We start from the raw sequence: 25,083 nt of genomic DNA on the forward strand, positions 1-25,083 counted from the left end.
TACTCTGCTTCTGAGTTGGCCTCCAGGGGCTGGCTGGCTTCTCTCTTGCAGGGTCACCCCTGCTGCTGCACCTGCCAGCACCTCCCTCCTAAGGCTGAGTGATGTTGCACATTACTGGTTCCCCATCAGGCTCCTAGACTGCCTCCATGGCTTGGCTTTGGTGGGTGAGGCCAGGGTGAGCGGGAGTGCAGGTGTCTCCTCCATGTGCCGTTTTCATCGCCACTGGCTGATAACGGGAGTGCCATTGCTGGGTCACGTGGTGGCTCCATCTGCAGTGTTTTGAGAATCTGTGGGGTTTCCCTGCTGGCTGCACACGGGCAGCCCCCCTCCACATCCTCACCAAATGCACCTTTGTCTTTGTTTTAAATGCTGCTCTCACAGGTGTGAGCTGATATTTGATTGGGGTCAAATTTCACATGTCCCTGAATTGATGTTCTTTCTGCTTGAAGCTGATCTTTGTTTTTTGGTGCTGGGGATTGAACCCAGGGGTGTGATACCACTGAGCCACATCCCAGCCCTCTCTATATTTTATTTTGAGGCAGGGTCTTGCTAAGTTGCTTAGGGCCTCTGAGTTACTGAGGCTGGCTTTGACCTCATCCCTGAGCCGCTGGAATTGCCTGTGCTCTCCACCATGCCCGGCTGGAGCTGATCTTCTTATTCTCTAGCTTGGGTTTGTTACCTTTCATCCCCAGCACTCTGGCCTGCCTGCACTGACCTATCGATGTCTTGACATTCTTGAATGAGCTCTGAAGCACGAGTACCTTCTTCTGACTCCCCACCACCTGTCCCAGCACATGCCTTTGTAGGAAGTCCTTGCCCTTGTTATGGCAAGTCCCTGTGGACCCTGAGACCCTTTTCAGTGAAAGAAAGCCCTGTCTTCCCTCTGTTGTGTTTCAAGAAAGTTCACACCCAGATTTAAGACTGATGTGAAGTCTACAGTAGCTCCTGTTTGGCTCATGGTAATTAAGCAGAGCTTATAATTGGATGATCACATGGCATGCAAGCCTGTCTTATTAAACCTCTGTTCCCCATAATTGGTTTACATATAATACATCTTCTCTTTTCCTAGAGTCTGAATGTCAAGATAAGTAGAGCAGCATAATTAGGGTATTAAGATGTATTGTTGTGATTATCGTCAGAAGCCCTGGTAGGTGGCGTGAGGGAGATGTACAACTGGGAAGGTTCTCACTGAGGCCCACCCCAGGTGGCACATCACTGTCTCGCCCTGTCCCCCTTCTTGTGCCTGCACCTCATGGCTGCTGGTTTTCTGGATGACTTGGAGAGCATGCTGTTAAACATGCCTTCCAAGGTGAACTCTCAAGTGAGGCAGAGCACCCTAGGACAGGGATGGCCAGTGCACCCCCCTGCTCCTGTGGCTTCTCAGTGCGGTTCCTGAGACCCTGTGTTGCTGTGCTGAGTTGGATTCAACCTGTCTAGTTCCTGGAGGAACAGACTGAGCTGCCGATCCATGGTCAGAGCAAGTTTGTCACAGCAGGATGGGATGACATGGCTGTTCTTGCTCCTAGTAAGACATGATTAGTCATCTAACCATGTCTATTGCAGTAATGAATTCACTTAAGTTTTCCATGTAGATTAGTCCCTGGTTTGAGTTGGCATTTCTCTAGCAGTTGTAACAAGGACAGGTAATAGGGAGCTATAAACTATTTCATCCTGCAATCTGCTGGCCTTGCAGGTATTTAGAAAGCAGATTTATCATCTGCAATTTATAGATGAGAAACCTGGAGAAAGGAGACAGTCAAGACAGAACCTACTGCCGGCTCCAGCAGATTGGTTAATTCCATTCCCAAGTGGCTCTAAAAGGACCCAGACTGCTTTTCAAACTGCTGGGTTGAGTACATTTGCAGGAGTTGTCTATTAATAAATTCAGCCAATGCTTGATGTTAAAGTGATTGACATGTCTTCATCTGGGAGCACAGGTAGCAGGTTTTGAGCACGTTATTAAAGCAGAAGATGGCTGCACCCTTGCCTCAGTTTACCTTGTCAGAAGGGGAGTGATAGTGTGCGCACCTTGGTGGCCTGAGGACTGGTCATGTGGATATATTAGAAGCAGGTTCAGCAGTGAGTGACTGGGTCATGGGAAAGAGAAGCAGGTCCCTGTGGCTGCCCAGGTGTTCACAGCAAGCCCTGTGACTACGACTGAGCTGGAAACGTGCTGGGTGCAGTGGCTGGAAGCAGCTCCCTGCTGTCAGGGGGTGAAGCCTGGTGGAGCTGGGTGCCCCCTGACAGCAGGGATCCTTCAGTCACCTTTCTTCCTCATGATAAACTCTTGTTTCTTCCAACACTGGAGGCTTCTGACCTCCCCAGCTCCTCGAGAGGACCCTCATACTTGTTTGTCCTTGGCATGCAAGTGGGTGGGCTACCAAGGTGGGTTCTTGTGCAGCTCTCTTCCTCACCTGTTGCCCTGCCATGGCGTGGCATCAGGCTATAGGCTCTGGGCAGTAGCCCTGCAAGGCACTTCCAGGGGTGTTTTAAGGTTAAAAACAGATGTGGAATGACAGAGTCCAGTGAACTTTAACAGACTGTGGTCAGGCTTCACTTGGTAGAATGGATGGAATTTTCTTTTTGAAAAAACTTTTTAAACATCGACCCTAAGGGTCTGATGATGGATGCATATGCGAACCTGGGCACTGGGCAGGGCTTCTCATTAGGGAGTGTTCTGGGGTCAGTCGCAGAAGGTGGTTGTGCTGCTGCTTATCCATGTGCCCAGAATGGCCTTGACCCAGACCTTAGGCTGGGACAAGTGCCTTGCGAACAGGGGAGGGCAACTTGGGGAGGGCACCGGTGTGTCTTCAATAACTAGTGCCCAGGCTCTGTCCCCATGGCTGATGAAGGTACTTGGAAGGTACAAAATGACATCTCAAATTGTTTAGAGCCCAAGACTCTCAGTTTCTACTTTTGAACAGAAGGAAGATTCATCGCAAATGGAAGGCAGTCATTTGGCTGCATCCTGAACCCCGACAGTTAGCAGAATCGTGTTTGTACATAGTGTAGCTGTTTTTTTCCAGCTAATTCACTCAGCAATGCATTGTGCGAGGTGCATTTAGACTTGGCTGAGGCTTTGGTTTTCTTTTTTTCCTGCAAAGAAAGTATCTCCATGTCATTAATCCATGGCCTTGTTGGACTCAAAAGAAAATTCCCTTTTAAAAGTGCAAGTACTTTTCCAAGACTGAGCCAGTCGCAGGACCAAAGATAGCTAGCCTCTGGGGAAATCCCGCATCTTCCTAAGTAAGATGGCTTAGAACAGGACCATTTCTATCCTGGGACAGTGGAAAGTTAAATTGCACCCCTGAATACAGGGTTTTCAAGGCAGTGACTGCAAACTCGTGCCTAACCCCTTCACTTCAGCCCCACCTTTGCATCCTCAGGACAGTTCTAAAATTCCAAGGGACACTCTTCCCCTAACTCATTTCTGTTGGCTTTTTGACTTTCATGAACTGTGCGTTGATTCGTGAGGTGTAAATTATTTGCTGGCTCTTGTCACGGAAAGTTGCCATTATATCTCTCCCTTAATTTCTCTAGCAATTTGAGGAGAAGAACAAAGGATGTTTCTATTTCTCTTCACAATTACATTTTGGGACTAAGACAAGGTCTGTTAAGTGGTTCCCCTCAGAGGAAAGTGTTGTATAAATTATGTGATCAAAATAGCAAATTTCCTTTAAAACTCAGAACATTCTGCTGCACGTCACCAGGACGCACAGGACAACCTTTGCAGGGCTGCATTTGTACCTGAACTATCTTGCTTTCCAAGACACTAGGGGACTGAAGCCTACAACTTAGAATCCTGCTCCTCATTCGTAGAGGAATTCCAGTTAGACCATGTGGAGCAAGGACAGGTTTAAGTTAGCTTTGCACTTGAAATGAACAAAATGAATGGAACCTCTCTGTTGGAGAAAGCCCTTGAAGCCAATCTAGGTTTTTCTCCAGGGCTGGTAATTAAGTTTTTAGATAAATCTCTTTGGAATCAAGAGGCATAGGTTCTTTTTGACAATCTTATTCTGATTTGAAAGAGGAAGCACCAGGCTTTGTCTTTTCTTTTCCTGGTGTTCTGTGTGAATGGATTATGGGAGGATGGGGGAGGGTGTCATATGCACTGTTATGTGGTATCAAGTGTTGACTGAGATTCTTGTCATTTAATCAAAATAAAAGGCACAACTCAGAAATTGTATTTGTTTTCTAGGGACACAACCAAATCATAACCTATAGCAGACCAATCTATTTTTGTATGCTGTGTGGCCTTATTTTGCTTCTCGATGCAGGGGCCAAAGCCAGGCGCCCTCCCAGTTATGTTGTGTATGGCCTGCAGCTCTTCTCTGCAGAGTTCCTGCAGTCCGCCAGGGACCACTTAATAGGTGAGTGGACGTGGGTCTTGGGGAGGGCAGCTTGGTCTCACCTTTACCTCCAGATCCCTTCCTGGAGAAGCCTCCTTACTATTATTCATGAAGCTGTGTACATTTCCCCGTTGGCTTGCACATGTCTGCAGGGGACTGTGGGGAGGTGGGGCCCCCGTGCATCCACCATGGAGCTTTCTGGAAAAATTTTGATATCCGTGGCCAAGAGGTTGCAGCCCCATGATACCTGAGCCTGGATGCTCTGCTCAGCCGGCCTCCCCTGTGCTCCTTGCCTGCCTTCCAGTCTAGGCAGTCTCTGCTATGGAATGCTGCCCTGCGCATGCCACCTGCTTCCTGTGCCGTCCAGCTCTGGAGTCACTGCTGTCCTAGATGAGTGACCTGAAGCAGCAGTCCACTGCTGCTTGTTGCAAGGACAGAAAGTTTTACCCACTTTTCAGTCCCTGTGGTTTTAAGTGAGTGAACATTCCTACACGCATGGGGTAACGCTTGGCACTGAGATCAACTGTCAGTGTCATTCTGTGGCCAAGAGCCTGTGTGGGGCTGGCCCCTGGTTCTGAAGCCTCCACTGCCCCTGTTACCTTGTGACTGGCTATGAGTTTGCTGGCCAGCTGAAGCGGATGAAGGGCAGCTCCAAGGACACTAGCCTGGGCTCCACTCACAGCTGGAAATTGCTCCATAGGGGGCTTTCAGAGCCTTGGGTCATTGTCATATTTCCCAGACACTGGAACTGCACAGGGGTCCCAGATGGGGAGTGAGTGCTGTGGTGGGTACAACAGCCTCAGACCCTCCCCAGCTGCTGCCCCCCTTCCTCCCTGCTGTATTGGGAGCGACCCCTTGGTCTTCAGCCCTGTGCACCTCTCCCTGCCCCATGGACGGAGGAGCCTTATAATGTCAGAGGGTCAGGGAATGTGCTTCAGGGAACTTCTGTGCGCACGTAGGAAGCAAAACGTGGGGAAATAGGCGCCAGTCCTCCTTAGACTCCCGGGCTGCCGCCTGCGAGAGCATTTGCTTCTAGCCTCAGATTTTGCCTTTCTTTTTATGTTATTTAAAGTGTTTCCCCTTCCTCCCTCGCTCCCTCTTTCCCTTCTTCTCTCTCCCTCTTTCTCTTTCTCCCTCTCTCCCCCTCCCTCCCTCCTCCCCCACACACACATACACACCCCAAAGGCCCCTGGTCATCCTTGCCTTCTCAGCTGGCTGGGCTCTTCCTCCAAGCCTGGCTGTGACGGGAGGTGACGGGTCGGGTATGCACAGAGCAAGGCCCAGTGGTGACCGCACACCCTCTGGAGCATCGTCCTTCTTGCCGTTATTTTTGTTTGCACACAGCAGCACTGGAGTCTGTAGCTCAAGGACACTCAAGGACTGGAGGATTGGAGGGAGGGAGGGGGTGGGGAGGATTTGGAAGATGTCTGTACCCCTGCTGCACCCGTATCCCTCAGGAGCCTCAGGGCCGCCGTCTCCCCGACCCTGAGCATGCAGATGGAGCTCCAGTGGCCAGGATCTGTGACCCTCACCCCCCCACTCCCAAGTGCTCTGCTATCTGCAGGGCCTTAGCCATTCGGGGGAGGGTGCTGTCCCTCAGTCTGGTTCCATTTTCATTGTCCTGTGACCCATACCTGTCAGTGCTCACCATTTGTGGTTATCTGCTTGCACTGGTCACATGTGATTCCATCTGTCCCCCACCAGCCTGTCTGCTTAGCACAGGTAAGGCCGAGGCCCCGCTAGCCTTCTCACCTTGAATGTTCATCACTTGGCACGGTGTCCTATTCAGGGTACCTGGTGAACACTCTGGGTGGGGAGCTGGTCACCACTGCGTACCTGCCAGATGGAAGGAATCACGTTGGCACGTCCCACCCACATGTGGTGGAAGCACACCACCTGGCCCCACGGTTGGCTGTGGAGGTTCTGGGGAGAGAACAAGGGAGAGAAAGCCCACATGTCTCCAGCAAGGAGTTGCCCTTGGCACCTGGGCCTCTCCCTCGTTCTTTGTGCCGTTGGAGCAGTGTGGTGGTGCCGGCAGGGCAGGCGTTCAGTGGCCTTGGAACATGAGAAGCTGTCAAGGCTTTAACAGGAGACGTACACGCTGGGCACAGCCCCGAGTTCCTTTGTGGCAGTGACCCAGGCTCTGGAACCAGCTAGTGGCTGTGCACAGTCTTGTTTTATTTCTGGGGATCAATTCCCCTAGGAAGGAGGGGGGCAGGGAATGTGGCATTCTCAGTTTTTTGAGTGGAATCCCCTTTCTCTCATATTTTTTGTCTGCTCGTCAACAGTGACAAGTGAATGTGACGATAGGTAATCCGGCAAGATGCTCAAGCAAGTGGTAGAGATAAACAGAGGAATAGAGCCCGCCAGTCCCCGGGGGGTGAACGTGTTGCTTGTGCTCCTCTGCTGAACGGAGGGGACGGTGAGCCTGAGGAGGACAAGAGGGCAGGAGGGAAAGGCTGGTTTGCTTCTCTGACTCTTGGGGGACAAGGGCAATTCAAGGTTATTTCCACTTATGGAATTTGCGCCCTCTGCTTCCAGCTGTCGGGGGATTTAAATAGCACATAGTTGCTGCCATTATGACTGCAGGGTCCAGCAGGGGAGAGGGAAAGGATCAGGAAAAACCAAACCTTAGTGGAAGGGGAGGCTTCCCAAGGCTGCCGTAAGGAGGCACCACAGCCTCTGTTCAGAGCAGTTCTGGAACCAGGAAGTCCAAGGCCAAGGGGCCGCAGGGGTGGTCTCCTGAGGCCCCGCTCTTCGGCTTGCAGATGGCATGTTCTTCCTGTGGCCTCACATCTCCCCCCTGTGTCTGTCCAGCTGAGCCCAAGTCCACCCTCTTTATAAAGAGCCCAGTCTGCTGGACGAGATCCAGGTGGGCTTAATCAATCATCCTCACGGGAGCATCTGCAAAATCTCTGTTTCCACTTGTGACCACAGTCACAGGACCTGGGGTTGGACTGGGCACAATTCAAAGCATGACAAGGAGCCCCAAAGACAAAGGTCAGGGGAGAAGCCAGAACCCTGTACTGGTGACCCACCCCCGAAGGTGCCCCGTGCCGCTCACATCACCTCGGCTGCAGCGGGTCATCCTCAGGGCAGGGCGGGGCTGGTGATGTGAAGGTTCCCTAGGTTGGCCTTACTGGTGACAGTTCTGGCACCCTCTGCTCTTCTGGGTCTGGTCAGCAGCTCCAGCCTCAAAGCTCTCTGTGCTGCCTCTCCATATAGAAGGGGTTGCCTGCTGGCCAGTGGCAGGGACAAGGCCAGCAGGAAAGGTGACCATGCTTTTTGTCACAAGGGAGGAGGACCTTAGAGGCAGGAAGAGAATGTGGGAGGGTGCAGGAGGGCAGCAAGGGTGAGCAACGCGCTACAGATAAGGTTCCTACGTGCTGTCCTCCTCAGTTTAGAATACGGCCTGCATCTTCCTTTGTTACAAGAGGATGCTCTACTCTCATTGCCAGGAACAGGGTGGAAGGCCTTCTCAGCACTGTTTCCTGCACTCAGTTGGAGACTGGGGACCTGGGGCTGCCGTTTTTATTACTTTCCATCTGGGCAACTGCAGCTGCAGCCTGTGAGCGAGACTAGCTTTGCAATCATCCCACGGCAGAGGAAGCCCAGGCTTCAAAAGGAGCAGCTGGGAGCAGGGCCAGGCCCCGGGGAAGCGCCCTTCACCTTCAGCTGTGGAAGGGCAGCAGGTGGGAGGGGAAGGGCCTGTGTTCTCTGTTGCAGCTGTGATAACTGATCTTGGCAGATGGCAGGTGGACTACAGCTCATGTGGGGCAGACCTTTAGGATGGCCGGGGACTGAGCTGCCCTTCAGTAGGACGGGTGGCCTAGGGAAGCAAGAGTGCCTGACATGGGTGCTCAGGTGAGAGGAGGCCTTCCCTGGTAGTCAGGGCCACACATAGGGTAACTCTTCTCAGATGCAAGAGTTTTCTGTCGCTTTTGGCTCCTTGGCACAATGAGCCCCACCTACCACAACGCAGCCTCTACACAGCTCTGCAGGGAAGTGCTGCTTTTGCCCTTTGCTTTCTTGAGCACTGAGCCTCGCTTTTCTGTGCTGTGGGAAGGCTCAGGACTGTCTTTCCCACAGAGGCCCATGGAGGCCCTGTGTGGCTGATTCCGTCTACTCCACAGGGATTCCCACTGTTCATGTTTACCAGAAGCCATGCGCTTGAGCTACAGTGTTTTTGTTTATGAATTTTGCTTGGAAAGAAATGGAACTGATCTGGAAGTCCCTGCATTTATGGTGATTATTAGACAAAATAAGAAGCAAAGAAGTGAGAGGAAATCACGGACCTGTTCAGTGACATGCGAACAGAAAACCTTTGCAGGAAAGTTAGAAACAACCACAGACTTTTACTTTTTTTTGCTTTTGGAAGAAAGGATAAAACAATTTCAGCAGTTCCTAACGTGGTTTCCCCAAGGCCACTGTGTGGGCCACCCTGGCAGCAGACACACAGACTCCCCCCCTGGAACGTTCTAGAGGGTATCTTGTGCTGGGGCCTCCCTGCCTTCTGCTATCCTCCTGGTGTCACCTCGTGATCCCCAGGGCTGCATCTGCACCGCACCTTCAGCAATGGCTTCTCTCACCTCTGCCCTGCTTTCCCAGGGCCGTCCTGGGTTGTGTTCCGAAGGCCCTCTTTCCTGGCTAGTGTTCGTCTCATGGGCAGTACCTCCTGCCCAGGCCCAGCTGAGTAACTGTCAGTGTTTGGCTGGTTTCACTCCCACCTCCGCCCCCAGATGTCGCCAGGGTCCCCCACATGGCACATGGAAGGCAAGCTGGAGCTCTGCTGGAAGTGGAGGGTGTGGCCCAGCACTGGGTCCTTGTTGGATGTGAAGGGAAGGGGTGCTCAGGTGGCCGCGGTTGTGTGGATGAAGACTTGGACGCTCGTGGCTATGTGTTCTGCAGCCAAGCATCAGCTTCTCTCCGGGACTGCCCTCTTCCTGTCTCTGAATTCCATCTGCAGAGACTGAGAGGATGCTGTGCCTCACCAGCCATGTCTGGCAGACAGTGGGCTTCCTGTGCTTCACTGGGGCATGGGCTGCTGGCGTGGGCACTGCAGCAAGTGCCCAAAGAGCGGCTCAGCAAGGGCACACCTGTGCTATGGTCACAGAGGGAATTTTCCTCCATGACTGGTCGGCCTCACTGCTTGGGTACCAGAGCAGAACTGCCCACCTCATTGCCAGGACCTGAAAAGAAAGAGACCACTGTTCCCTCAGGGTCACCTGCAGTGACCTAGAGCCTGCCACTGGGCCACCTCCTGAGGTTCACACATACCTCCCAGCAGCCCACACTGGGCACTGGGCCTCTGTCCGGCACCTGGCCTCCAGGGGTGCTCTAGATGCCAATGTGGGAGGCGTGCTCAGTTTTACTCCCTAGTTACAGGCTGCCACAAAGCCATTATTACAAGATCACCAGAACCTAGAGGTGGCCCCTGTGTAAGCAGAGGCCCTGTTGTCATAGCCGCAATGTTACCCCAGATCCCACAGCCCACAGCCCTGGGTGCCTGTGGGACAGTCCGGCCCACACTGAGCCGAGATTCTTGATTAGGAAGACAGACACACAGACCCTCAACTCCACTGTGACCCCACAGGGACCCTGCGCTTCCTGTTTTTTAGAATGGCTGAAATCCTGCCTCACTTGCCACTGTGGCCCCCTGTGGTTTCTGTAGTTTTAACACAAGTTCAGTGTCTAGGCAGTGGGTTTCTAGAGAAGTCTCCTTAGTTCTGCTAAGGCTCTCCAGTGTCAGATATCTCTGCCCTCGCCAGCGGCCTCCATCAGGGAGGGCAGGTCCACTGAGCCCCACTTTGGGTTCCTGGCAGAAGGAAGCCAGTGAGTGGCACCAGGTGGCGGCAGAAGGCAGCTGTGGCACAGCCCTTCCCCTGCAAATTCAGCTCCTCTCTGGGACGCTGGACCCCCCCCCCCACCACCACCACCAGTGTCTTAGCCCATCACAGTCTCGCCCTGAGATGGGGCTGGGATGGTGAGAGTTGGCACAGTCTTCCTCCCTAGCTGCCGGTGGATCTGCCTGCCTAGAACCTGTGCCCACTCTCACAGCAGCATCTGGGAGTGTGCCAGGGTAGCCGACCTCAGCCCCAGGTGCTGAACTCAGCCAGGCACCTGCTCCACACTGGGACCCAGGCTCCATGCAGGAGCCATCCCTGTGGCCATCACCTCTTGTTTCTGCAGGTCCCTGTGGTTTTCCAGAATGTGTCCCCGCTCCCCACCTCCCCCATGTTGAGGCCTGCTCTCTGCCTTCCCGTCCGGGGCCTGGCGGTCCCAAGCCTGTGTGCTTGCCTTTCCTGGGGGCCACCTGGTCACTCTCAGGGCACTGTCTATCTCAGCCTCTGGAGGCTGGATAAGAGTCCAGAATCACTGCCACATTGCCAGGCAGAGGGTCCTGGCCGGGGAGAGCTGCCTGGTGACAGTCACTGTGCTTGGCTTATCGCCGACTCCTTGGTTCATTTCAGTGTTTGTATATTGCTTTCCTGTGATTTCCCTCCTCGGGCTCTTCCCGCAAATCAACACCTTCTGCACTTTTCTCCTGGAACAAATTGACATGCTGTTCTTCGGGGGTTCTGGTAAGTCCCTTGCTGCTTTCCCAGGAGGGGTCTGCTGTTCAGCACTGATAGATAGTGTGGGTGGGGGAAGGGGCCAGGCTGCGGGGGTGTGCTTTGTCCCAAGCTCTCCAACTGCTCAGTTTGGGTCCCCTGTCAGGACCCCTCAGACTTGGAAGTGGCCACCCAGCTTCGGTGAGGAAGGACAAGCAGAGGAAGGAACAGGGCAGCCAGGAGAGCCTGCTGTCTGTGGCGGGCTTGGGGTCTCGAGTCCTCCTCAGAGGAGACCATGTGTCTGTGAATGTGAGCATGAGCCTGTGTGGGTCTGAGTGTGAGTGAGCCCGTGAGCGGGATGTCACGCATGTGCCATGTGCCCCTGAGACAGCGAACCCTGTCCCTCACCTCTGCAGTGCTGTAGTTTTGGATCAGGGGGCAAACCCCAATGTTCCCCCTGTGAGCTTCTGAGCATCCACCTGGCCAAGAGGGCAGCATAGGCTGACCACAGGCCGCTGACGGGACGGGCGGATCCACCGATGGCAGTGTGACACTCTCATGCCCCAGAGCTTGCTTGTCTGTCCCACCCTGTGCCCTGCTTTCTTCTGCAGAATCGCCTTCATGGTCCTGCCTGGCCATCAGCTGGCCACTGGAGGCCCACACTGGCCCTTCAGGGCCCAGGAGCAGTGGCTGGGCTCCCTAATGCTCCCCTTTGGGGAGCTCAGTGCAGTGACGAGGCCACTCATGCTGGTGGCTGCCCAGTGCTCTCTGAGAGACCTGGCTGACAGCCTGTCCCGAGGGCTGCACCCTGTTTCCTGTGCCCTCTGGCAGCCTCCAGCTGGGCAGTCGGGACAGGAGCTGTTGGTGTCTGTGTTCCAGCCGTTTCTGGGATCCTGTCGGCTGTGTACAGTGTGGGCCGGAGCGCGTCTGCGGCTGCCCTGCTGCACCTCTTCTGCTTCAACGCTGTGAAGGTAGGCGGGTCCCGGGACTGGGTCTTGTCCTTCTCATGCCCACTCCATCAGTGTATTTAAAGGAACAGCCTTTTCTCCAATTGCAAAAGAAATGGGGTCTGAGACCAGAGGGATGGCAGGCCCGGCTGAGATAGGTGGTGACCCTGTCCAGCCTGGCCATTCCCTGCAGATGTCTCTCTGCCAGTCAGTGACACAGGGGGCTCTGTGTGACACGTGGTCAACACCATCCATGGGCTGATCTACACTTCCTTCTGAAATGCCACTCACAGGAGGGAAGGATAGCTGTGTGAAACTAGGTGGACACCAGAGCAGGCCCGTCTAAGCTGGCAGCCAAGCAAGCCCTAGATGATGGAAAACAAGATAAACACTGACCAGAAGAACCAGAAGTTGTGTCAGTGCTGGAATGTAGCTGTTGTCCACATGTGGCTGGCTATGAATTGTGTCCATGTACACACATGACCGGGCCGAGGATTGTGTTCATGAATACCCGTAGCCCAGCTGAGGATTGTGTCCTTGTACAGCCATGGCCTGGCTATGGATTGTGTCCATGTATACATGTGGCCCAGCTGTGGATAGTGTTCAGGTACATGTGTGGCCCGGTTGTGGATAGTGTCCAGGTACATGTGTGGCCCAGCTGTGGATAGTGTCCATGTGCACATGTGGCCTGGCTGTGGATAGTGACCATGTGCACATGTGGCCCAGCTGTGGATAGTGTCCAGGTACATGTGTGGCCCAGCTGTGGATAGTGTCCATGTGCACTTGTGGCATGGCTGTAGATAGTGTCCATGTACATATGTTGCCCGGCTGTGGATAGTGTCCATGTGCACATGTGGTCCAACTGTGGATAGTGTCCAGGTACATGTGTGGCCTGGCTGTGGATAGTGTCCATGTGCAGTTGTGGCCCAGCTATGGATAGTGTCCATGTGCACATGTGGCCCAGTTGTGGATAGTGTCCAGGTACATATGTGGCCCAGCTGTGGATAGTGTCCATGTGCACGTGTGGGCCAGCTGTGGATGGTGCCCAGGTACATGTGTGGCCTGGCTGTGGATTGTGCCTAGGTGTATGTGTGACCCAGTGTGATTTGTGCCTGTGCATCTGTGGGGACCACATTTTCTTTATCCATTCACCTGTTGGAGGACACCTAGGCTGGTTCCATAGTTAGCTACTGTGAACTGAGCAGCTATAAACGTTGACATGGCTGCGTCACTGTAGTATGATGATTGTAAGTCCTTTGGTTATAAACCAAGGAGTGGGACAGCTGGGTCAAATGGTGGTGCATTCCAGGTTTTCTGAGGAGTCTCCACACTGCTTAGCTGAAACTCTTTTGATACGAAAACAACTCACCATCACGGTGATGAGCAAATCTATGGAACACAGAGAATCTGTCAGTCCCAAGGTCTCTGCAGGAGCCATTCCTGAGACTTCTGGAGAAGGGGTGTGCTCTCAGACACCTGTTCTACTCAAAAGGTGCTGGCATTCACCACTGCTAGCTCTAATGCCACCCACAGGAAAGCTTATTCGTGGGTTACCACATGGTCCTTTATGCAAATTCTTAGAGGATGTAGACACTATTGAAGAATCTGGTACTGAAATAGGTTTTTATCTAGTTAAGCACAGGGACGTTCCTCTTTCCTGTCCAGTCTGACTCCATTCCCCTGAGATGTTGCCGGCTGATCATGGCCTTTTCCTCACCATGGTGCCGACAGCACTGTGGGCAGCCAGTGCCTGCTGCCCAGAGCTGGCCCTGGACAAACACCCTTTACTATTGTGGGCTGGGTCTTTTGTTTGTTTCTGTTTCCATTCTGTGCATGTCATGTCAGAGGTTGGATCAGAGTTGAACAGACTCCATCCTAAGTGCACGGCCATCTCTGAAATGCGAAAGGACGCTCCAGGCCTGGGGTCAGCCCAGCTGTTGGAGCAGCCTTTAGACCAGGTGGAGTGCAGGCCCTCGGGGGAGGTTTATTTCACCTCAGGGAGGTTTCGGCTTCCCTTGCTCCCTATAGAACAAGCATCACTTGTGATAATGTAGTGTGTTGTAACAAAATCTTAATGTTCTAGCTGTATTTTGAAGTTCCTTTTGATAAAAAAAAAAAATTGCATCCCTTCTCATCTGTAGTCTTGAGTGCTCTAATGGTCCCAGATGTCCTCTTGATGCTGAAATACAGCACCTATTAAATGCCATGAGTTGAGTGGATGTGGTTAGCAGATCGCAGGGGGCCTTAGGAAGAAAGCAAGCCCGTGTCCTTAGCCCAACTCCCAGGCCCAGAGCTGTGATTCTGCCTCTTGTTTAACAATGCTGTTTTTGGACCATCCTGCTTTTTCTGCTTCATGGGAATCGATTCTCCCTTTCCTCTCTGCTGCCGCATGATGGATGGCGGCTGTGAACTATTTCAGCCTGTGCATCTGGCCAGAGCTGTGTCTTTCTGGGTCTTGGAGGGCGTGTGTTTCTGGTTTTACTATTGCCACTTGGTTGAAGTTGGTGGAGAGCCTCTGAGTTGATTTTGTCCTCTGGAATATTAATTCGGGAAGGAACATTTTGTTCCTCTTTAATTTCTTATTCCCTTTGACTTTTCCAAGACGGGGCAAGGAGCATACCAGGGCTCCTCGCTGACTTCAGTGTTTGACAGCTACACAGAGACAACCGGAGCTTTTGCTCCCTTGAGAGGCACTTGGTGGTTAATTAGCTGGGCTTTCTCTCTGTCTGGGTGAGCCACGGTTTCTGTTCTGTGTTGTCCTCACAAAGGGACCTTGTTTTATTGAAGGCAGGGGATGTCTAGGATGCAGTGCTTCCTTATAATTTGGTGCTTTACAAGCATCATTAGCTCGTGGCAGGGTCTCCCTCATGATCCCATCAGGTACCAAGGATGGCATTTAAGGTCTAATTGCAGGTGGGAAGCAAACTCAACTCATCGTTGTGGGCTATCTTCAGTGCTGCTGCAGAACCTGGATGTCCCTGGCCCAGCTTTTCCCTTATATTATTCCAGATGGGGAGATGGATGTGGGGCCTGCAGGGTGCTCTGTGTCCCAGCCTGAGCTCTGTCTCACAGTCCTGCCTCTCCGGCACCACCTCCCTCCACGTCTCAGGATGAATTCTCTGACCAGAGGACAGTCAGTTCACCACTGGTAGATGCCTTTCCTAATGCCTTGGTTAATGAGACAGTTTCCCAAGTGCTTTCTTGTCTGCCCTTTGTTACATCTCAGGTGAGGGACAAAGAGAGCATTAGCATTTCTATGCTCCATGAAGAACCCAGGCAGAGCTTTGGCTGCCTAGGAGCATATGCCCAACTTGCACTGGCTTTTTCCTAGTGCAAAGTGGATTAGCTGTGGGGTGAAATGGAATGGAATAGAGGCTGTGTGTGAAGTCCCTCTCTGAAGGGGTCTTGATACACAGCCTGGGAGGCAAAGATCTAGGGCTGCCAGGATTCTCCACCCCTGGTGTGTGGGTAGGGCCTGGGGGATGAAGGGACATGGCAGGGCCTGTGGGCAGGCCTGGGGGAGGAAGGGAGGTGGCTCCTGGTTAGGTTACATCATCTGGCAAAAGTGAGGAGCTGCAGACACAGTGAGGGTTTCCAACCAGAGAACTTGGTTTTAAATCAGAATCTAAAAGGGAGATAGATTATCCTGGGTAGATCTGAGCTAATCACAGGAGCTCTTTAAACGAGGGTCTGAAGGTCTAAGGGGCCAGGAGGAGCTGCTGAGGCCCTCAAGGAGGGGCATGGCCATGTGTGCATGGCTGTCAGAGAGGCTGTGTGGCTGGGACCCATCAGCAGTCACTAGAGCTGGGCCCAGTAGTCCATTAGCCAGAAAGCAGGCACTACAGCCCTGCAGGCACTGAATGCTGCTGACCAAGGGTCCTGCTGACTGAGGACCTTGGAAGAGGACCCTCATCTCATATGGACCCCAAGGTCCAGCCAGCTCTGTAGTTTCACCCTGGCGGGACCCTGAGCAAAGAACCCGCCATGCTGGGCCCAGACTCCTGACCCACCGAGACTGTGCGATTCCTGCGTTGTTCTAAGCCACAGAGGGTGGGGTGATTTGTTACCTAGCAGTACAAAAGCAGCACAAAGGATAGCTCATTAACATCAGCACTTGATGCTTGTCACAGTGACACATGTGATGGCAATGATATGAATGGTGGTGGGCCAGGCACGCCTGTGATCCCAGTGGCTCGGGAGGCTGAGGCAGGATGGTGAGTTCAAAGCCAGCCTCAGCAACAGGGAGGCCCTAAGCAACTCAGTGAGACCCTGTCTCTAAATAAAATATAAAATAGGGCTGGGGATGGGGCTTAGTGGTCAGGTGCCCCTGGGTTCAATCCCCAGTACCAATAAAAAAAAAATGTAGTGGATTTGAAAATAAAACCTGAGTTCTAGCTCATTTTTACTTATATTACAGATTGCACTTTATGGCTACAGTTGTGTCTCTTCCAGTCACAGAAGACAAGATTCCTGTCAAAATAGATGCCCCCACATGCACACTTGCCCAGAGTGACTCCCCAGTGCACACGGATCCTCGGGGGAATGTGCCTGTGAGGCAGCTTTTCTTGTACCTTATAAAAACATTTCCAAACCTGATGGAGCTTTGTGAAACCCGCACTCGTCAATCTGTATCGTTCCCAATTTAGGGGCTCTTGAGACACATCTCAAAGCAATTAGGGATGTTGAGGTTGAAGCAAACTGTCCCGTGGTGTGTGCTTTATTATCCATGAGTGACAGATCGTTTAAAATCTGGTCTCCCTCGAAATGGTCATGCTTTTGTGGGTCTGTGTGTGAGTGTCATAAATACTTGTGGGTGGAAGATGATTCAACACTAGACACACACATCTGGAAGGAAAGAGCTCATGTTTTAAACCTAGAAATGCCGGTTGGTGCTTCTCCTGTGCCCTCACTCCCACTGAGAGGTGGGCAGCACAAGCTCTGAGCCTCTCCAGCCGCACACCCCTCTTGGCTGTTCTGCTCCAAAACCCTCCTCAGGCCACTTGGTCCGACTCTGTGGAAGCTCCATGTGGTTCCCTTACACTTAGCTTGTTGGCCTGATATGTGTGTGTGTGTGTGTGTGTGTGTGTGTCTGTGGATGGACCCCAGGAAGCTTGGCCTGTGTGTGTGTGTGCGTGTGTATGTCTGTGAATGGACCCCGGGAAATTGGCCTGTGTGTGTGTGTGTGTGCGTGCATGTGTGTGGTGTGGTGTGTGTGTGTGTGTGTGTGTGTGTGTGTCTGTGGATGGACCCCAGGAAGCTTGGCCTGTGTGTGTGCGTGTGTGTGTATGTCTGTGGATGGACCCCGGGAAGTTGGCCTGTGTGTGTGTGTTGAATAATGCAGAACCTGGAGCTCAGGGGTGTTTCCAGGGGAGCTCCGGGAGCTCCGGGCATCTGCCCTTGCTGCCCATCTCAGAGCCCAGGGAAGGAGTGATGGGGCCGAGGTAGGCCTGGAGCCCGTGCCTCGCCGGTCCCTGGCTCCGCCCTTTCCTAGGAAGCAGCCCGCCTCCGGTGTCACCTGGCCTTCGGGCTGTTGAAGGAGCTTCCATCTGCCTGTGGCCCTGCTGTGGCTTACTGCCTCTAGCCCCACGCCTGCCTGCCGTACACTTGGGAAAGCGGGAGAACCAGTGATGATGATGCTGGCAGAACCCTTCCCAGTGCAGGACGCGCCTCAGGAAGGTGGCAGCCTGGTAGTCAGTGAGAAGCACTGGGTCGGGGCAGTTCACGGGGTGGTTCACCAAGCAGCCTGCGACAACAGCAGTCCCACAGAGTCCTGTGTGGTAGAAGAGCTCCTGTCCCCACCTGGCCGTGGAGTGACGTGGGTGCCCACCTGGACAGCGCCAGGAAACACAGGGTGATGAGCTGCTGCCTAGGACATACAGCACACAGTTCTATTGTGAATTTTTAGAAAATATGTGGACAGAATACATTCCCTCTGTCCCTCCACCCCCACCAGGACCTTTGGTCAGTAGACAGCACATACCACAGTGTCCCATAAGATTGTAGTGAGTTGGAAAATCCCCATTGCCTAGTGACATCATCATTGCTCATAGAGCGCGTCCATGCAGTGCTGTCACAAGCAGACCCATCGCACACGGGTCCCGTGGTGCACACGTACCACTCATGCCGAGCGTGTCTGGTGCCGGGAGCCCACTGTGGTGGTGCCGCAGGAGCCTGAAGGCCACACCTGCGTCTCCCTGTGTGTGGAGGCAGGAGCAACAGGTGCATGTGGCACTGGACTGGGGTCCCAGCCTCTGCGCTGCTCAGCCACCTGCTGTCTTTCCCCAGGAGCCGTGGAGCACACAGCACATCCCTGCGCTCTTCTCCGCCTTCTGCGGTCTCCTGGTCGCATTGTCTTACCATCTGAGCCGGCAGAGCAGTGACCCTACGGTGCTCCTGTGAGTAACTTGCAGTGCTCTCCATTCCCCGTGTCGGTGCTGAGGTGGGAGGTGCCCTCAGCCGTCAACACCGCTGGATGCTTGCTATCAAGGGAGCCGGACGAGGGGGCAGCGGTGCAGTGCTGACCAGAAGCCGAAGGGTGGGCATCCTGCCACCACTTTGCCACCTGCTTGGAGGTGGCCCCATGCTGGGGCCACTGAGACCCCCCCTGGGTGAGCCTCGGAGAAGCCCCCAGAGAACCCCCCCAGAGGCACCGTGCCTGGAGCCTGGGCAACACTTGGAAGGAGGCTGCCTTGGTCCCCACCCCCAGTGCCAGGGAAACTCTGCTTGGGGGCTAGAGTGACATAATCTGAGGTTGTTGGGTGTATGAGAAGTGGGCGCGGGAGGGAACCGTGGTCTGTATGGTGTCTGGTGTCAGAGGTGCCCCTGGAGCATGGCCTTGCTGGGGTGTTCTGGGAGGAACCTGGAGGATGGCAGAAGCAGCACCCACTGCTGCTCGTTAGCGCCAGTGCCCAGCGGGGAGGGGACTCGACTGCGTTTATCAGGAGGAAGTTTAAAGATCAGGACGCTGCTTTCAGGAGGCACCTCCTTCATTTTAATTTCCTCACAAGGGCACTTGTCTGCCATCTGTGGGTGTGAGGTCAGGGGCACTGTCCCAGATGCATCTTAAAACTAAAGCTGTGTGTTTTCCACTCTTAGGTCTTTTATTCAATGCAGATTGTTCCCTAAATTTTTACATCAAAATCTGGAAGAGTCGGCCTCAGACCCTCTCCCACAGAAGATGAAGGACTCGGTGGTGAGACCTTTGCGTTGTGTGTTGGGGGCGGGCCTCCTAGTCAGCAGGGTTGGGCTGTGGTCATGGCCATGGGAGGGAATGGGGCAGGCAGAGGCGCCAGTCTCAAGCCAGGCCTGGCGCTTGCCCATTGCACTGGCTGCCAGGTGGGAGCCGTGGAGCACCCGAGGGGGGTGCCATCTCCTCGGGCCCCAGGTGCCCCATGGTCTTCGGTGGCGGCAGCTGGCCCGGATGTTGTTGTGAACCCGTTCAGTTGCTTCTGCCCTTTACTGGCTCCAAACAGCAGGTCCCTAGACTGAATGCAAGCCACCTGCAGTCCTGGTACCCCCACCCGCTGCTCCTGCTGCCTTGCTACCGCCTGGTGCTCAGCCTGGAACACTCTTCCAGGTCTTCTGGCTCTGAACTGGCATCTGCACCACCCCCAAGGGGCCCCTGGCTTCAGGCTCACAGCTGTGGTGCAGTTTGAAGGGAATCACTGTCCTGGTTGGAAACGGAAGGAGGAGAGAGGGAGGAAGAGGAGAGTCCCGGGGCAGTAAAATAATGACACTATTTCTTGTGCACCAGGAAGATGACTCTGGGCAGTGTCAGCTGCCCCAGAATCAGCTTCCATCAGTTCTCAGGAAGTGACGCTCGTTGACTGTGCAAGTCCCCTCACGTTTGAGTGCGGAGCCTGGTGCAGGCTGAGTCCCCAGTTCCTGCTCTCCTGTGTTTTAGGACTGACAAAGGGAAAAGCAGTCAGTGATCAGACGCAGCCAGGAACTGCATCTCATGTGTCTCAGTGTCCACTGTGCCTGATACACAATAGGTGCTCGGGACATGCTGCTGGATTCACACAAGTTAACTGCAGTTTGCTGTTTCAGGACACAGGACTCATGGCCAACAGGACCATGTTTTAACAAGTGCACACTCAGCCCTGGCCTTAGAGTGGCCACAGTTCAAGCTAGAGCATTCAGTATTCTGTGTCACCTCCAGAGACTCAAAGGACGCACCACTGAGTGGGAGGAGGGGTGTGGTTGGTGAGTTTTAAGAGCAGAGGTACATTCAGAGGAGGGCAGGAGGCAAAGCTGGAGGGCTGATGTGGTGGCAGCCAGACGGGAGAGGTGCTGACATGGGAGCAGCACCGCAGCTGATAGAGTGCCAGGGGACCCGGTGGCTGAGCCAATGTCCCAGAGGTTGCCGTAAAGCCCGAGTCTCCCTGTGCCCCCCAAGTCTCCTCATCTCACACCTAATGAGGATGCCTCTCCATTTTCTGATTTATTGCAGTAAAAGTAAGGAAAGAATTACAAAGAAATATGACGGGAAACTTGCCTGGCGCTGCTGATAGCAGTTCATTAGTGTAATTAGATGTGAAGGCCAGCGGTGCCTTACTGGTTCTCGTGCCCTTTGACGTCTCTGCAGAGGCAGCACACAGCTGGCGAGGTGACTTCATGTGATGTTTGTGTTCACTTCTCTGAACAGCCTCTGATCTTATCTAACATCTTAACGGGAACATCAGAGTTGGCTTCTCTGGGCTGATGCCTACTACCTGGACCACGGTGCGATTCTGAGGTTCCCTTCTGGTGGTCTCTGGTGGCGCTCCGCTCCCGTCTTCTCTCTGCCTTTCGTTTTCCATCCGTGTGTCTCTTTTCCTGAATCTTGGTTGCACGAGAAACCCCAGGGAGGCTCTTAGACTGCAGCTTCTGGCCTTTCCTCCCCTTCTGATTTCTTTGTCAGCGGTGGCCTGGGGACCTGCATTTCGACCAGCATGTCCACCGGGATTCTGACCTGCAGATCAATAGACAGCGCCCGAGGAGCCGCTGCTCCAGAAAGACAGCTCTGCTGGTGGCTGGGGGTGCCCGGAGCAAGACGAGTCCCACACACAGGCTGGTCTCCAGAGTGCCACCGTCAGGACAGGTGGGAACTCCCACCGCGGTTTCTGTCTCCCGCGGGCCACTGGCCTACAGCCTTCGGGCCTCACTTACAGCCCTGACCTCTTCCGATGTGCTGCTTTTGTTATGTCCATTTTCCTTCTTTCCTAGGGTCCAAAATTTTTTTGAAACACCTCCCAACTTTCACGTGTGGAACTTGGGCCTTTAGGGGCCCCTCCTAAGCACCCCCTGAGCCTCTGGCTGCAGCTGCTGCTTCCCTGGGCCCCATGCTGCGGAAACCTGCTGGGCATGGAGACCAGACAGCGCTGCTTCATCTCTCAGGGAGCATGAAGTACCACGAAGACTGCCTCAGGGAATAAGCATGTGAGAGAGCAGGTGACCCCCTTAGTTCAGCATCGTGCCTGCAACATGAGAATGGAGGGAAGTGCTGACATCACTGAGTGTTGCCTTAGGAGTCCTGGTCAGCATGAGGCCCAACAGGAGAGCTGTGAGATGACCCAGTGACATGTAGAGAGGACGCACAGAAAGGCCCATTGGAATCAACCATCAGAGTAAGAGGGTTAGTAAATACCGCCTAAGAAGAAAACTTGGATAAGCAAGACACCCTAACAGGGCAGCAATACTCCTGGAAAATACGATGAAAACATAACCCAACTCAGGAGAACCGCAGATACATGGCTTGACCAGAGGGTCTTAACCGGCACTGTTATGAACTCAGCAGCAGAGGTCCCTTACGAGGCAAATGAAGTTGTGGACAAGCGCGGCGGAGGACACGCATAGCCTGATCTTAAACAGGAAAGCTGAGATTTATACACTGCTAGTTCTTTGAAAGTAAATTTATAGGTTTAATATTGTTCAAAATGGTTCCGATGGAGTTATATTCACAGCATTGGGAAATGATTCTAAGGTTTATGTAGAAGATTAGCAGTTAATGGTTCAATAAAACTTGAAAGAGAATAAGAAAAAGAACTAGCACTTTTGAGATTTAAGAGTATGTTATTAAAACTGAATAATCAGAACAAAATATGAGACCTATTCAAGTTTAGAGAATGGGATTAGTGGATCAGAAAAACCCAGAAAGGAGACAAATTATTTATAAGAACGAGTTATATGGAAAATAATGTCACAGTCAAGAATTGATTATTCAGTGTATGGCATTTAGCAGTTGGAGAGAAAAAAGAATTTTATGAACTAATCCCTCATCAGACACCAATGAAAGTCAGAGGGGGATTAACGAGTCTGGAAGAGGGAGAGAGAGGAGGAGAAAACGGGGGGGCCTTTCCGTTTCTGTGTTAGGGCAGAAAAATCAAAACCAAACTCTGCTGACCAAAAGCAAATTCTAAATAAAACATTAGAAAATTCTTCTTAATGTAATGAATAACTGACAAAATAATAAGGAACTGCTAGGTAAAAATCTGAACCAGGTACCTGCAGGAGGTGGGGCAGGGAGCTTGCTTTTCCTGGGGCCCAGGCCTGCTGCAGTAGTGGAGTGTCCAATTCAGACTGCCATCGCCAGCCCCGGACCCACAGAGCCTCAGTCTCAGGTGGGGCTGAGAGGAAGGAAGGCCGCTCCCCCATCCCCAGTGCCAGGGCGCAGAGGGAGACTGGCCTCCATGCCAAGCAAGCCGTGTGTCCTTGGAAAGCTGTATCTTTTCAGGGATTTGTAGCACACTTTCAAAACCCCTTGATTTATGAATTGAGTTTAATACGGTTCCCAGCCAGAAATACCTTATGGAGGGAAGATGTGAATCCTCAATAGAATATTCTCTTCGACTGCAAGTGTTTCCAAAGCCGATTTTCTAAGGAAAACGAATAGTTCACAGTACAAATTTGAAAGTATACAGGGAATCAAGGAACCAGCAAAATGAGATCTACAAATACTGCGTGCGGATGTTGGAAGTATCAGACATGGATTTTTAAAATAACTATACCTACCATATTTAAAGAAGTACAGGCAAGCTTAAAACTTTATTGACAATAGGATGTATTTAAGGTGATCTAGCACTCTTGAAAAAGTCAAATTGAGCTTCCTACATGAATAAGCAAATAAATAAAGCAAATAGAGTAAAAAATAAAACCAACTCTCTCCTCCACCCCAAGTGATTAGACACCTCTGAAGAGACAACTAGTGAACTGAAGGATAAACAGAAGGAAATCTCCAGAATACAACTCTGATAGGCAAAAATTGGTAAATACCAAAGAGGAATGAGGAGAGTTCAAGGGCAGAGTAAGAAGTCCTACCATATCTGATCTGAATCCCTGGGAAAACAGAGACTGGAGTCTAATCAATGTACGATGAGATAATGTCAGAGAAATTGTGAGAATTGGTGGAAGGTTCAGATGTAGATACTGGGGATCCAATGAGTATCAAGCAGGTAAATTAAAGAAGAAAGAATCCACACAGTCCAACCTTAGTGGGACTGTAGCACCAGGGATGCAGACCATCCGCACACAGGTAAATACAGCAGACAGACTGAACTCAAATGAGCTCCCTTAAAGAGCACCGTGGAGCCCGAAGACAGGCTTTATGTATTTAATGTGTTGTGAATAAAGTAATTTCCATGTTAAAATTTTATACCCAGCAAAAATAACTTTCAAGGATGAAGACAAAATAAAAATATTTTAGACAAACAAAGCTGATTATATATATATATATATATATATATATATATATATATATAAAATATACCTAGGGGCATTTAACCACTGAGCCACATCCCCAGCCCTTTGTTTCTATTTTTTATTTTGAGACAGGGCCTTGCCAAATTACTGAGGTTGGCTTTAAACTTGCAGTCCTTCTGCCTCAGCCTCCTGAGTTGCTGGAATGACAAGCAGGTGCCACTAAGGCCAGCTAAAAGTAGGGATACAGTCTGAAAGATATTTTTCAGCAGAAAGGGATCTCAGATATAAGGTCTAATATGCAAGAATGAATAAAGAGGAAAGCAAGAAGAAGGTACATTGGCAAATCTAAACAAATATTACCCTTCCCCCCCACCCCGCCAAATCATAAGACTATACAATTGCCTTAAAACCCAAAACAAATAAATGTCTACTCAGGTGAATAGATAAACACACCAGTATTTCCATACAGAGGAATACTACTTAGCAATGAAAAGGAATGAACTATTAGTAGAGATGAATCTCAGAATAATCATTCTCAATGAAAGAAGCCAGACCAAAAAGGGGCACATATACTATAATTCAATCTTTATAACATTGTTGAAAATGAGAAGAAAAAAATATTTAGTGATAGAGCAGACCAGTAGCCCCAGAGGACAGAGTGATTGAATGGAGGGAAAACTGGGAGCAGGATAGATATGCTAATGACTTAATTCTGGTGATGATTGTGAGGTGACCATATATCAGAACTCATCAAGCTGCACACAGTAAAGTGGGGGGCGGGGGGCGGTGTTCATAGGCCTAGTGAAGCTGCTCACAGACCCTAGTATGGAAGGGAGGTGGGTGGAAAGAGCACTTCAGTGAGTAGAGAAAGACCCAGGGTGATGGGTAGTTATTTATGAGGAATCCTCAGGACCCTGACAGGGGTCACCCTTGCTTCCAGTTGTCACCCAGCTTCGAGGGAGACCAGTGGTCATGCCAACTCCCTTCTGTCCTACTCTGAGGAGCTCAGGGGCCCCCATCCAGCAGTTACCCTGGGCTGCTGCTGTCCCTTAAACAAGCGTGAATGGTGACTAAAGTTGACACAATTTTAAGTGAAATATCTGGAAAAATTTTAAACTTCCCTTGGGAGAAACGTTCAGTGCCTCTTAAACAATATAAAACCATGTCATTGAAACACTGGGGAATTGGCATATCTACACAGCGGGAAGACACAGAACCCCAGAACACCCTCTGGGCGTGGGGCTGGCCTGCAAGGGGGGATGTGGATCTTGGCTATTTCGGAGAGTGAAATTTTGGTGAAAACCTCTGATCACAAATGTTTCATGGATTTAGAATTAAAAGCCAGTGAGTTTCCATGCTCCACAGTCAGATTGCTCTTACAAAGAATAAATCTGAAATAAAATCTAAACTGCGGCTCCTCCCTTTCCACACTTTCATGTGAATTGTAAACGTGCAAGGGCAGATTCAAGACCACCTCAGCAGGTAATGGGCAAACCCACGTGGAGGACGTGTCTCTTCCTTGACAGCTGGTTAGGCTAGCCGGGACCGTGGCTGCAA

The 25,083-nt window shown here is 51.9% G+C and overlaps 1 protein-coding gene across 3 annotated transcripts in view; it reads left to right on the plus strand.

Annotated features, from left to right (window-relative positions):
* The window catches only part of Pcnx2 (pecanex 2), a 175,663-nt gene that overhangs the window by 45,051 nt on the left and 105,529 nt on the right, over nt 1-25,083 (plus strand). For all 3 annotated transcript variants that reach the window (XM_026412957.2, XM_026412947.2, XM_077802720.1), the window contains 5 exons: nt 4,199-4,370; nt 10,820-10,930; nt 11,780-11,871; nt 18,133-18,242; nt 18,943-19,039. In XM_026412957.2, coding sequence (XP_026268742.2) covers nt 4,199-4,370; nt 10,820-10,930; nt 11,780-11,871; nt 18,133-18,242; nt 18,943-19,039 — 582 coding nt within the window. The remainder of the gene's footprint in view (nt 1-4,198; nt 4,371-10,819; nt 10,931-11,779; nt 11,872-18,132; nt 18,243-18,942; nt 19,040-25,083) is intronic.

The sequence above is a fragment of the Urocitellus parryii genome, chromosome 9, assembly GCF_045843805.1.
Source record: "Urocitellus parryii isolate mUroPar1 chromosome 9, mUroPar1.hap1, whole genome shotgun sequence".
Taxonomy (NCBI): Eukaryota; Metazoa; Chordata; class Mammalia; order Rodentia; family Sciuridae; genus Urocitellus; species Urocitellus parryii.